At 35.3% G+C, this 12,646-nt stretch overlaps 1 protein-coding gene across 1 annotated transcript; it reads left to right on the top strand.

Moving 5' to 3' along the window:
• The first annotated feature begins 3,333 nt into the window (after positions 1–3,333).
• LOC126673972 (polyribonucleotide nucleotidyltransferase 2, mitochondrial) lies at positions 3,334–12,535 on the top strand. The gene is made up of 16 exons (XM_050368308.2): positions 3,334–3,795; positions 4,193–4,348; positions 4,451–4,621; positions 5,537–5,662; positions 5,746–5,907; positions 6,063–6,182; positions 6,569–6,706; positions 6,805–6,967; positions 7,380–7,505; positions 7,793–7,923; positions 8,211–8,430; positions 8,539–8,622; positions 9,240–9,319; positions 9,998–10,141; positions 10,875–11,498; positions 11,743–12,535. Exons 1-16 carry the CDS (start codon positions 3,460–3,462, stop codon positions 11,845–11,847), a joined length of 2,886 nt encoding a protein of 961 aa, XP_050224265.1. The 5' UTR covers positions 3,334–3,459; the 3' UTR covers positions 11,848–12,535.
• The last annotated feature ends 111 nt before the right edge of the window (positions 12,536–12,646 follow it).

Raw genomic sequence — 12,646 nt, 5'->3', positions numbered from 1 at the left:
TTTATAGGATGTATTTGTTTTATCTCATCTTGACATTCATGTAATTCATAGTATAAATTGCGGAAATTTAAACACAGATGAAAGTAGAAAGGGACCCAAATTTGACACTCATAGGACTCTAATCTGGAAAATAGAAAATACTCATATGCATTCATCTAACCTTAGAGGTTTCTAACAAATAACATAAGTCTAGTTGGTCTGGATTGATTACATGCACAAAGCCTTTCTATGTTTGATTAATTTTATTTGGTTATCTTAAATAGCATATACAACCTTTAACTAATTCTTACATACAGCCTTATATATCTAGATGATTGGCTGGAATTGATTGCTAATTAACTTGGTTAGTTCTTTATCCTGTTAATACTATTTGGCATGCTTTTGGAAAAGCTATAAACATTGCAAACGTGCTCATTGGCAGTTGGTATGCATACAAGGTGAGGAATATTTTTAAACCTCGTTAACTTTTGAGTGCTCGGGACTCGCACGTATTTGACCGTCGGTGTGGTCTGAACTGGTTATCTGTCAGAACACGGAAGTTGTTTGTCTCGTCAATAAGGTTCCATTGGTTCCAATCGTGGTTGATTCCGATTTTGAGTTGTCCCAGAATTTGGTCTGGATGTGGCTGTATTTTCCGATTGTGGACTCATGGGCTTGATTCAAACTTTATGTTACATATTTAGACTTCGAGGTCCATATTACATCGGATCTAACCTATTACAGTGCATAAAAATAAAGTACATTGAATTCGCCACGTATGGGTTCAAACTAAGCCTAATTTCGAGCCCAAACGAGTCTGAAAACTTAAAATCAAGCTTGGATCGAAGTTTGGAGGATCTGGAAATTGATTTTGGGGAGGGAGGAAGAACAGGTGGTGCCTCCACACATTGTGCCGGCGGCGGCACTGTGTACTACCGGCGCCGACAGTCTAGGACGGCGGCGCCGGCGCAGAAGCAGGGGCAACATGTCATTTTTTCGTTGTTTCAGCTTTGCTTTTCATCGTTTCAGCTCCGTTTTTAGCGCAAAGATAGATAAAAAAGGCCTAAAACAAAACAATGGATGCAAATATAACAATTTAAGAGTGTTTAGAGGTGATTTGAAGCATCAAAATAAGGATTTACAACAGCTCAATGGCAAATAAACTCATGGCAAACAAGCTCAAAAATCACCTAAACATGCTTTTTAAGTGCTTTAATTGATTGAAATTTTGAATTTGAACATACAAAACATATTAATCTGTCTATTAACATGCTTCCTAGTCGATTTTACAGCAATTATAGTGAAAACATCGAATTGATCAAAATAGAAATTATTGGCGAATTTTGACAAAACAACTAAACATGCACCCTAATTCACAAATATTCAGCAAATATGATTGGAATATCATAAAAATTATATAAGAATATAGAGGGTCCTCTGAATTACCGTTCTGAGTTTTTGGCTCGTTTGCTGGCGAAGAGGATGCAGAATCCAACTTTGAATCTGTGTAGGGCTGTGTTTTTAGAGAATTGGAGCGTATTTAGTTGCTTTCTAATCTATAATCAAATGAAATTTTCGTGTTTTGTATGTGCACTGTTAGGCCAACTTAGGATTTTTAGGGGTTAGTGTTTTGAAATTTACGGTTTTATTTTCTATCTCTGATCCGACCTATTTTTCGACCTTTAGCTTGACTATTTGATAATACTATTTATAGAGATTAAAGTCATCTAGGGTTAGTTAGGGTTAGGGTTTTGTCAAATTATTATTATGCCCTTTTCTAATTTTAATTAATCTTATTAAGATAAGTAATTAAAGAATTTGGATTAAGAAAAACTACTCTAAAGGGAGCAAATCCCGTACTAAGATTCGATGGCTAAGAAAAACATGCCTAAAAGTCAGTTTTGGTGCCTGAAAGTATTAAAAACGAGTTTTGGGATCTTATGAGTTTGGATATGGTCAATTTTAGTCCGTCAAACTTACAAATGGGCCCATAAACTTTTAAGATACTGCAATTAGTCTATTATGGACTTAAACTACAATCTCTTTAGCATTTTATAGGATATTTGCTTCTAATTACGCTTTAATCCTCCGAGTTCGTAGTTATGCATTGATTACGCCTGCTTGGATTACACCAAGCAAATCAATAGCTCGTCACCGAGACAAATTTCTCCGAAAATTATCATTGGACGCTTCAATCCCTTATTACTTTTTATATGTCTGCAAAATAGGTGTCTAAATTAAGGAATACAATTTCACTTTGATTTTAAAAAACTTATAGTGCGAAGAAACGCGAAGATTTTGTACTAATACATATATAAAAGATAATTTAAATATACTCTTCTAAAAAATCTAGTTCAAAATCAAAACCACCAATTTATAATCAAAATCAACGGTATTAATTCCAAAAAATATTAAACCAACTCGAAGCCGACCTTCTTTTGCTTTCAAACTGGTTTAAATTCGATTCTAAATTTAACCGATTTTAAAACAGGTTTGATCGAGATGATTTTAAACCAGTTTGGCCACATTTATCTTCTCCAATGTTAAGGTGAAAAAATACATTTTTTCATGAAAAAAAAAAAAGAAAATAAATTATTCTAAAGTCCTCTAATTGTATCATAATTAATAATTTGATACTTTTTGTTTAAATTTTTTTCTTAATGTTCTCTCGATTCTAATTCTGTTAACTATTAGGCCCTCGTTAATTTTTGGCACTTACTTTCAAATAATTTGATACCCCACTTTCAATTTCGTTAACGATTTAATTTTTCATTTTTAATTTTGTTAACGATTTGATACCTCACTTTCAAACAATTTGATACCTCATTTTCAATTCTGTTAACGATTTGGTATCCCAAATTAACAGAAGAGTTTAACAGTTGACAGAATTGAAAATAAAGGACAATTAAATAATATTTTGGCTTAACCCACATAGAGGCCCTTATGCTTTACACTTTTTTTTCCGTAAATCCTTATACTTCATTTTTGTATTATCTGGTCCTTCTACTTACCTATTTTTGATTTTCAGGTTCTTTTTGAATTTTTTCCAGTCCCTCTACTTACAAATATTTTTTTCCTCCAGTTCCTATACTTACAATCTTTTTTTCCTCCAGTCACACAAAATGACTGGAAAAAACTCAAAAAGGACCTGAAAAATAAAAATAAGTAAATAAAGGGATCAGATAATATAAAAATGAAGTACAAGGATCTACGGAAAAAAAGTGTAAAGTACAGGGACTTCTAGATGGGTTTGGCCTAATATTTTCAAACAAATGGTATCGAACTATTAATTATGATATATGTAAGAGACCTCATAATAATTTGCTCAAAAAAAAAAAACTAAAAACATCTAGCCTACAAACGGGCACACAGAATCGTCACTCACTAAATCTCACATTTCTCATGTCACCATCATCTCTCTCCTTGCGCGCTAAAACCCTGCCTTAAACCCTAAACCCTTTGTTTCTTCTGTTTGTTTCAATGTCGTCCATAATAGCAAGAACCAAATCAAACCCACTTCTTAATTCACTCCCTCACTTTCTCACATGGCCATCCCTCAATTTCCGCACCATCTGCAGCGGCCGTCTAGGCTTCGCCGCTTCCGATCACGAGCCTCCGCCGCTCGCCGCCGGCACCAAGGTCCTCGAGTCTTTTAAAGAAGAATTCGAGATTGGATCAACCACTGTTACCTTAGAAACTGGCAAAATTGCCCGGTTTGCAAACGGCGCTGTCGTTTTGGGTATGGATGAAACTAAAGTTCTGTCTACTGTTACTTCCTCTAAAGGCGACTCAACTCGTGATTTTTTACCTCTCACTGTATGCTTCATACTTACTCTGTATATATGTTATATTCGTAATGTTTTTTGCTGATTAATTTATTTTATTACGCGAATTATCATTTCGAAATGACATAGAACGTTATGATTTTTTTTTTTGAAGTAATATAGTGTTTGGGAAGTCCAAAAATGTAGGAATTGAATTATATTTACTCATTACAGCTTAGAAAATAAGGCCTTTCGAAGAAAATTTCACGGTTTTGCAACAATGAATTTTTTAGTTGAATTCTTTGGCTAATAGTCTTATACTTTAATCAAGGATTAGTTGCTTAATACTCTGCTAATTGCAAAATGGTCTCTTGAATGATGTTTCTCTGTTTTTGTTTTGTGTATTTTTTTTTGTGCTGACATGGATTTTCAAAATCTTTTCTATAAAGGTTGACTATCAAGAGAAGCAATTTGCTCAGGGTGTAATTCCTAATTCCTATATGCGAAGGGAAGGTGCTCCGAAAGAACGAGAGCTTTTATGCGGTCGTTTAATTGATCGACCTATTCGACCCCTCTTTCCTGCAGGATTTTTCCATGAAGTTCAGGTATAATTTCGGTCTCCGAGTTTTATTTTTTATTTTTTATTTTTTATTTTTTATTTTTTATTTTTTATGCGACGTCTCTTGAAATATATCATTAATTGACAGGTAATGGCAAGTGTTCTTTCTTCTGATGGGAAACAAGATCCAGATGTAATGGCTGCTAATGCTACATCTGCTGCTCTTATGTTATCAGATATTCCTTGGGGTGGACCTATTGGGGTGATACGCATAGGAAGAATTTCTGGAAAATTTATTGTTAATCCAACAATGGATGAGGTAATATTAAAAGCAAATGTGCTATGTTTAGATTGTTTGTCTTGATTTTCACTTCTTTTAGTTCTTGAGGATGAGATTCATGTCACGCTTATGTCATTTTTTGTTTACTTTCTCTATATTCAAAGCGTTTGGGAAAGACATTTGAATCATTGGTGACTTTTGTGGTATCTTCATCTTAGACACAATGGAAAAAAATTTATGATCTTAGAAAATTAATCATGTAGATATGCATTTCTTAAATGTTGTGTAGCCTTAGTTCAACCTTATTTCAAGTACATTGTTGAGTTTTGAGATGGAGCATTTAGCCTGAGAGACAAGATTGATGAACATGACAACTTTTTCAAGTATGAATAGTATTTCTTGTATAGGAAGGGTTTCACAGTTTAATTGGCTTTTTGATTGGAAGAACCAGATTATCTATTATTAGTCATTTAGGTATGGGGAATACTTTACATGTTCATAGTTTTTTCATAATGTATAAATGAACGGGATTCACCCCAGTGACTCCTAAAACCAGATTTTGTGGTTGCTGGATTTTTAAGAGGAACTGAAAGGCTCCTTCTTTGATTTCTCCTACCACTTGTTGGATTGAAGGATTCTTTTACATTTCATCAATGTCTACTTCATCTATAATTCATACAGCAAAGTTTGGTCCTGGAAGTGGTCATATGGCTATTTCTGCTGTCGATCGAGACTCATATAAGTAACCAGCTTGTCCCTAAGGGAGTGCAAGGACTTCCTCGCTCTTAATTTGGAAACTGAAAATTACACCCCCTTTCTAAATTAGGATGTTCTGATTTTGGTACCACTAGCGTCTCTTGCCTTAGGCATGCCTTAAACAACTATGATTACAAGTATACATGGATTTCCAATTTTGTCATTTATCTGAACACTACTTATTGGTATATAATGCAGCTTAGCTTGAGTGATCTGAACTTAGTGTATGCCTGTACGAAGGACAAAACATTAATGATAGATGTACAAGCTCGTGAAATATCAGAAAATGATCTGAAAGCGGGATTACGATTGGCACATCCAGAGGTCAGTCCTGCAGAATTGTATCTCTCCTTCAGATTCTGATACTGGGAAGGCAGTATTATGATCCTTGTCTTTTGATCTTCCAGGCGGTTAAATATCTTGAACCTCAGTTTAGACTTGCTGCCAAAGCTGGGAAGAATAAGAAGGACTATAAACTATATATGGTGTCTGAAAGAACATTAGAGAAAGTCAGAAATTTATCAGAAAAACAGATTGAAGCTGTTTTTACTGATTCCTCATATGGCAAGGTGCATCTTCTTCCTCTATGAAACACACACAAGGGATTATTATTATGAAGCCATTTGTTTTGTGCATGCATGCATGTATTCATTTGTGTTTATGCATGTATTTTACATGCAAGATTTTTTTTCCTGATTTTGTGTTATGTTATTCGCTTATTCAGTTTGAACGTGGCGAGGCTTTAGAGAACATTACACAAGATGTAAAAAGAACACTTGAGGAAGAATGCGACGAAGAGAGCCTACGAGTTCTTCCAAAGGCAGTAGACACAGTGAGGAAACATGTAAGTTGTCTATAGAAGAACATAGAGCTTATTTGGTTTATTGTTTATATTCTGATAATACATCATTGAAGAGAAATTGACAGGAATGATCCATTTTTTTTATCTTTCTTTAGTTATGAAATGATGAACTGTCATCAGGGTGCACAGTGTTCATGTCTCTGTTTTTATTTTTGAAACAATCTGAGTTGGACTTGAGGCTGAATTAAATAGATTGGTTTACCTTTGAATTTTTGGGTCCACAACTAAATTTTCTATTAGTTGTGTTCTGTTTAATGTAGTTCTATTGCAAATAATGCTTTATTGCTTCTTCTGATACGAGGATTTGAATTTACCACCTGGATTGTTTCTCACATATTTGCAATTTCTTCAATATCATAAAATATCAGGTTGTCCGCAGGAGGATTATTTCAGAAGGATTTAGAGTCGATGGAAGAGGTCTTGATGAAGTTAGGCCTTTATATTGTGAGGCTGGTCATCTGCCTCAATTGCATGGATCTGCACTTTTTAATCGGGGAGATACTCAAGTCGGTATACATACATAAAGGATAATGATCTATATTCTAAATTATGTTGTACTTGTGTAATTTTGATTAATGACAAAAAAACTTAATACTATACGTAGGTTCTTTGTACTGTGACACTTGGAGCCCCTGGAGATGCTCAGCGCTTGGAATCCTTGGTTGGACCTTCAACAAAGCGCTTCATGCTTCATTACACTTTTCCACCATATTCAATCAATGAAGTTGGTAAACGTGCTGGCCTGAATAGGCGTGAAGTGGGGCATGGTAAACTAACGTACAGTTTATTGCTTTAACTTCAGCAACAGTATTGGGCAGCTTGAGTCTTATTTCATCAGTCGTCTTCTCTCGACTTTAACATTTCGATTTTCTATCACTAAATGCTTGCATTTTTCTTGTCCTATTCTGAACTGCCAATATCAGGAATATTTGGTAGCCTTCTCTGATGTGATACATAATTAGTTTTCTTCTATTATTTTCTCACCCGCATAAGAATGCAAGAATTTAGAAAAACTAGCGTTAAGGTGACAGAATTCATTATTGCTCTCTATCTTAACATGCAACTTTCTTTTTTTCATCTCATCAAATTCAAATCTCATTTAACAGTCTGATTAAGGAATAAAAATTTCAAAAATCTTCCAACCCAGTAAGTTGCTTCTGTTGTCTTTGTCTTATATAGGAACTCTTGCTGAGAAAGCTTTACTTGGTGTTTTGCCTCCTGAAGATGATTTTCCATATGCTGTCCGTATTAATTCAGAAGTCATGGCATCAGATGGTTCAACATCAATGGCGACTGTTTGTGGAGGTAACCTTTTTATGTTTCAACCTACAGTTAGTTATGTGTTTTGCTTGGCATGTAAATTTAGAGTTTTTTATTTGCTTGAAATTCTGGAGTTGTTCTTTCTTGTGCACTAGCTGGTTATGGGTCATGAGTTTATTTGGTTTCTGTGTTGAATTTAATTCTTTAGTGACGAAGTAACTGATTCCTCGGCAATATGAATCTGTTTTCTGTGTCTGTTGCATGAAAGCCTTATGTTAATTGTAGAATGGCTAGCATCACTCAGAATGCTCCATTTGTTTTTCCCCGGATAGGTAGCATGGCTTTGATGGATGCTGGCATTCCATTAAGAGAACACGTAGCTGGTGTTTCTGTGGGGCTCGTTAGTGAAGTTGACCCCTCAACTGGTGCAATTAAGGACTATCGCATATTGACTGATATTCTGGTAAGATTCTTGAATCTCTTTATTGCACTGTAGATACTTCATGTTTGTGTTTGCGTGTGTGGGTCTTCTAATATAGGTACTAATAGTTCTCGAAAGATGGTATAAACTTTGACTTACTTTTCTTCCTTCCTGATAACTTAAGATTTTGTCAATCTTTACTTTAGACCTTTACTTTGATTAAGCAATTTTGATTTCTTAGGACTTCTGTGCATGTCTTATGATATTATGTCTAATGATATAATTTTTAACCAATGCGAATTCTACCTGTGGATGTTTGATTTCGTCAGGGGCTGGAAGATCATTTGGGGGACATGGACTTTAAAATTGCTGGAACACGTAATGGTGTTATGGCAATTCAATTGGATATAAAACCAGCTGGAATTCCTTTGGAAATCATTTGTGAGAGTTTGGATCATGCTCTGAAAGGCCGTCTTCAAATCCTTGACCACATGGAACGAGAAATTAATGCACCACGTATTCAAAATGACGAGACTCGCCCTCGACTAGGTTAATTCTTAAACAATTTTTGTGCGTCTTTTATGTACAAATTACTTGACCATGTTCTGCTGACTGTTTTTAATGCGCTTGACCTCAAAATTGTTTTCCACGATGCAGCTACTTTTAAATTCAGCAACGAGACTCTTCGCCAGCTGATTGGTCCTCTTGGCGTTCTTAAGAGAAAAATTGAAGAGGAAACAGGTCTTAGTTATTTGTCAATTATTTAATCCCTCATATGAGTATTTTTTTTGAACTAAATTGCTGCACATGCACTACCCTTTGATAAATAGGAAATTCTGTCTTTTCAATATCTAGTTCTCAAGTTTTCTTATTGAAATGCATTCTTACAGAGACAGTAAATAGCATAATGATGTTTTGCACCATCTTCATGGTTGGAGGTGTTATTGTTTGACAGTTTGACCCAATTTAAACTTATGGGAGTTGCAAAATTATTTGGTAAAAATTGCTGGTTAGACTTGCTAATATTGGCCATACTCATTCAAGGCAGGAAGCAATTTATATTACTAATTTATACCTTTTTAATATAGCGGTGTTTCATTTGTTAAGCCCAGTCTAAGCTTTTTTTTATAGATGATTTTATGTATTTATCTTGCTGCAGCATCACTTACAGGAATTGACAACAGCACTTGTTATGTCTATTGGTGCGGAGAATTACCAATTACTTTTTGTGCCCCTAGACTATGCACTATTTTGTATGGGAAACAGTAGGCATTGCATGTTGGTTGATTTGATTAAACTCTCTGTTTTACTTTAAGGAAATGTTTCTAACGATGCTGTTATATCTTTGACTAATCTAGGTGCACGATTGTCTGTTAGTGATGGCACACTTACTATAGCTTCTAAGAATCAAGCTATAATGAACAAAGCACAAGAAAAGGTACTTGCCATGATGAAATGACAGCTGTTTCTTACTTCTCTTTATTTTAAATTAATGTTGTTATCTTGAGTAGCATTTTATGATAACCACTGTCATATTTTTAGTCTTGTAAATTAGAACAAATTGAAAGAAATTGCTTTGAGGCTTATCTTTTCATGTTCATCCGAGAGATGGATAAGGAGGGTAATGACCTAATTATCTTCAATGGACATTTTCTTAAACAATCACTGGATATAAGTTTGTCTTAAAATCATCAGCAACAGGAGTTTAGCACAGAAAAAATTGTCATAGCTTGGTGAAAATTTTGATCTTGGAAATTTAAGTATTCTCCCTTTGACGTGTTAGATTTTGCTCAGGTGTTATATTTTCATAGGAGCATAATTACTTCTGGTAAATTTACCAGTTATTTCATGCTACTCCTTATGCTCTTGGAAATGCACCTATTTCTTTTTACAGTGCTCTTTGTGCAGCCAAGTTGTACATTTCTCAAGCACCAACTTTGACAATTATTTAGAGTCTCAAAATCATTGCAAGATGGCCCTCTATTATCATATATTACGCCTTTATCATCAAATAGTACTTACAAAATATCCTTATAGCCACTTGATGTGTGGTTAAGATGGATTTTATTCTTGTTTTAAGTCTTAAGTGCTATTGCTTCTTCATTCTGTATTTCAGATTGATTTCATAATTGGCCGTGAACTTGAAATTGGCGGAGTTTACAAAGGCGTTGTAATGTCAATAAAAGAATATGGTGCTTTTGTTGAATTTAATGGAGGCCAGCAGGGTTTGCTACATATTTCTGAGTTATCACATAAACCGGTAAGTATAACATGGTAAATTATTGCCTCCAATGTTTGTTTCTTGCTTTCCTTTTACTTTTTTGTTGAAGCTCAATGTGTGAAACTCACTCTCTCAAATTCATGGCATCCACTTTGTCAAATAACCGTTCCACCCAAAAGATCAAGCTACTGGGTGAGTCTTCAACAATAGTTTTATTATCTTAACACACCCCCACACGATTCATATTCACTGGGCTTGATTCATACTCACTGGGCTTGAAACGTGAACCAACAAGTACACTAGCCCACCTCACCTTGTGCTCAAATATTTTAATTAATCAAATGGGGTTTGCTAAGGTTTGAACTCTAGACCTTTCGGTCATAGAGGCTCTGATACCATGTCAATAACCATTCCACCTAAAAGCTCAAGCTATTGGGCGAGGCTTCAACAATAGTTTTATCATCTTAACACACTTATTTGACTTCTTTAGTACAAATTCTGAGTAGTCGCTGAGGGAGTAAGGGTTATAATTTGATGGCTCTGTTAATCAGGTATTGGCTTATTGCTGATCTTATGTAATCGAGACTGACTGGTATCAACATTCTCAATTCTCACATGTTCTAAAGTTGCTGCCAATTGAGAAATTGATTTCAAGAAAACTGGCTTTATTATATAGTAAATTCGGATTAAACTAATAACCTGTACGTGTTAATTTTTGTTTCTCCTTCATTTTAGGTTACATTGTTAAATCTTTTTGAATATATTTGACCAGGTCTCCAAAGTTTCAGATGTAGTATCTGTTGGCCAGCAGCTTTCTTTGATGTGCATAGGTCGAGATGTTCGTGGTAACATTAAACTCTCTCTTAAAGCCAGTACACCCCATGTAAGATCTGAGACGAATATTGTGGAAGGATCTGTTCCTAACGTGAAAGAAAAGCCTAAGGTTTGGGCATCAGTTGACAATGTGTCTGATGGACAAGATAAGAAGACACCCGTGACAGAGTTTTCAGCGAATAGCAATGTCGTAGACTCTACGACTTCATCATCGCCAGCATTTCTAATTCGAAGTATTGAAGATTGTGACGAGGAGGAAAAAGCCGCTGATCCGAGTCAAGGTTCCAAGAACGAAACTGAAAATTCCCCGGCTTCAAAACGAGCTCGTAAGTCAAAAACAAAGCCGCCTAAAAAGGACAACTCTCCTTCTACTGTCTCAAGTGCCAATATGCCTTCACATCCTAAAAATAAAGTGAAAAATGAGGAAACTGAAGTTGAGAGTTGTGTTAGTGCAAGGAATTTGAAACTTAAGACAAAGGTCAGTGCCAAGGTCCATCAAATTCGTAGACATGGACTGGTCCTTGATTTGGGTGGTAAACTACGTGGTATGCTTCGGTTTGAGGTATGTCACTCTCTTGCTACTTTGTGATTTTAGATTGGCCTGATTTAACGTTTCATGACATCCGCACTTTCTTGTATCTTACGGTGGCACTTGTGCTGAGCATCATTTTTATATTAACGTCTAAATGAAAAATAATTGAAGTTTAGAATCCCAGAAGTTAATGATGCTCTAATTTGTTATTTTGTACTCAGAATTCTTTTTTATTTGTCAACCATAAGGTGATGTTTGTTTCAATGTCATACAGAAAAACTGTAAGAGGGAATTTGAGGTGGGCGATGAACTGCAAGTCGAATGTACAAGTTTTTCTAGCAAGGGGATTCCAGTGATGGCTTTGCTGGATGATGAGTAGCATGATGTTAATTGGTACATTTCCAAGTTAAAGGCCATCAAACTAGTGAGACTCGGAAGCTGAGTCCAAGAAATGTTCCGAATCATACGAACTTGCCTGTCAAGAATTCCCAAGTGCTGAGCAGCTCCAGAGGATCCAATTTGACAGTACAAAAACCTATTTATCTTTTCAATTCTTTCCGGTTAATCAAATTCGTCCAAATACAGCATGATTCAGCACAGACCTGTTCCCGTTTTTAGCGTTTGATCAATAAGAGAATGACAAAAGCGAAGATCCATGCAACCTTGGCAAATGACCAACTTTTTCACAAGACGAAGGCTCGACTCAATCAAGATAGCTACCATCAACTCCGAAATAACGATCGATCTGATATTTATTATCATTTTACAGTCGTCGTAGTATGTATTTAATGATAAATAAGAATGTTTTGGGTTGAAATTCCATTAGGTCCAGAATGAGCTCTGCTGATTCATTCATCCTTCAACTCTGTAGGTTTGAGTGATAATTTTTTCAAGAGGAAGTGACAAAACCTCTGCAGATTTATGCAGGGTTGTGATCCATAAAAAGGCGTCGATGGTAGTAGCAGAAATTCAGCATTTCTCTTTCCGAAATAATGTATTTTTTAAATTTCAAAATTCTATGTCTATATATTATAGAGAGATTATTTTGCTGTTTTTTCTTTGGCATATTTTTGGGCGTTGTGGTTCTACATGGAATTGCAGGTTGGATTACAAGGCAATGCCATAAAATTCTGTTTATGAAGATGATGAAAAGAGTCTAAAATTCAGTTGCATGTGTT

Source organism: Mercurialis annua, linkage group LG3 (genome assembly GCF_937616625.2).
Source record: "Mercurialis annua linkage group LG3, ddMerAnnu1.2, whole genome shotgun sequence".
NCBI classification, from domain to species: domain Eukaryota; kingdom Viridiplantae; phylum Streptophyta; class Magnoliopsida; order Malpighiales; family Euphorbiaceae; genus Mercurialis; species Mercurialis annua.
The sequence above is the reverse complement of the archived record's forward strand: the minus strand, read 5'-3'. Positions and strand labels throughout refer to the sequence as shown.

What these genes read in the sequence shown, in the direction of transcription:
- LOC126673972 (XM_050368308.2), top strand. Translation starts at nt 3,460, where the DNA reads ATGTCGTCCATAATAGCAAGAACCAAATCAAACCCACTTCTTAATTCA. An exon ending in TACGATTGGCACATCCAGAG is followed by an intron (nt 5,663 to 5,745) that starts GTCAGTCCTGCA and finishes TTGATCTTCCAG; the next exon opens with GCGGTTAAATATCTTGAACC. An exon ending in CTGAGTTATCACATAAACCG is followed by an intron (nt 10,142 to 10,874) that starts GTAAGTATAACA and finishes ATATTTGACCAG; the next exon opens with GTCTCCAAAGTTTCAGATGT.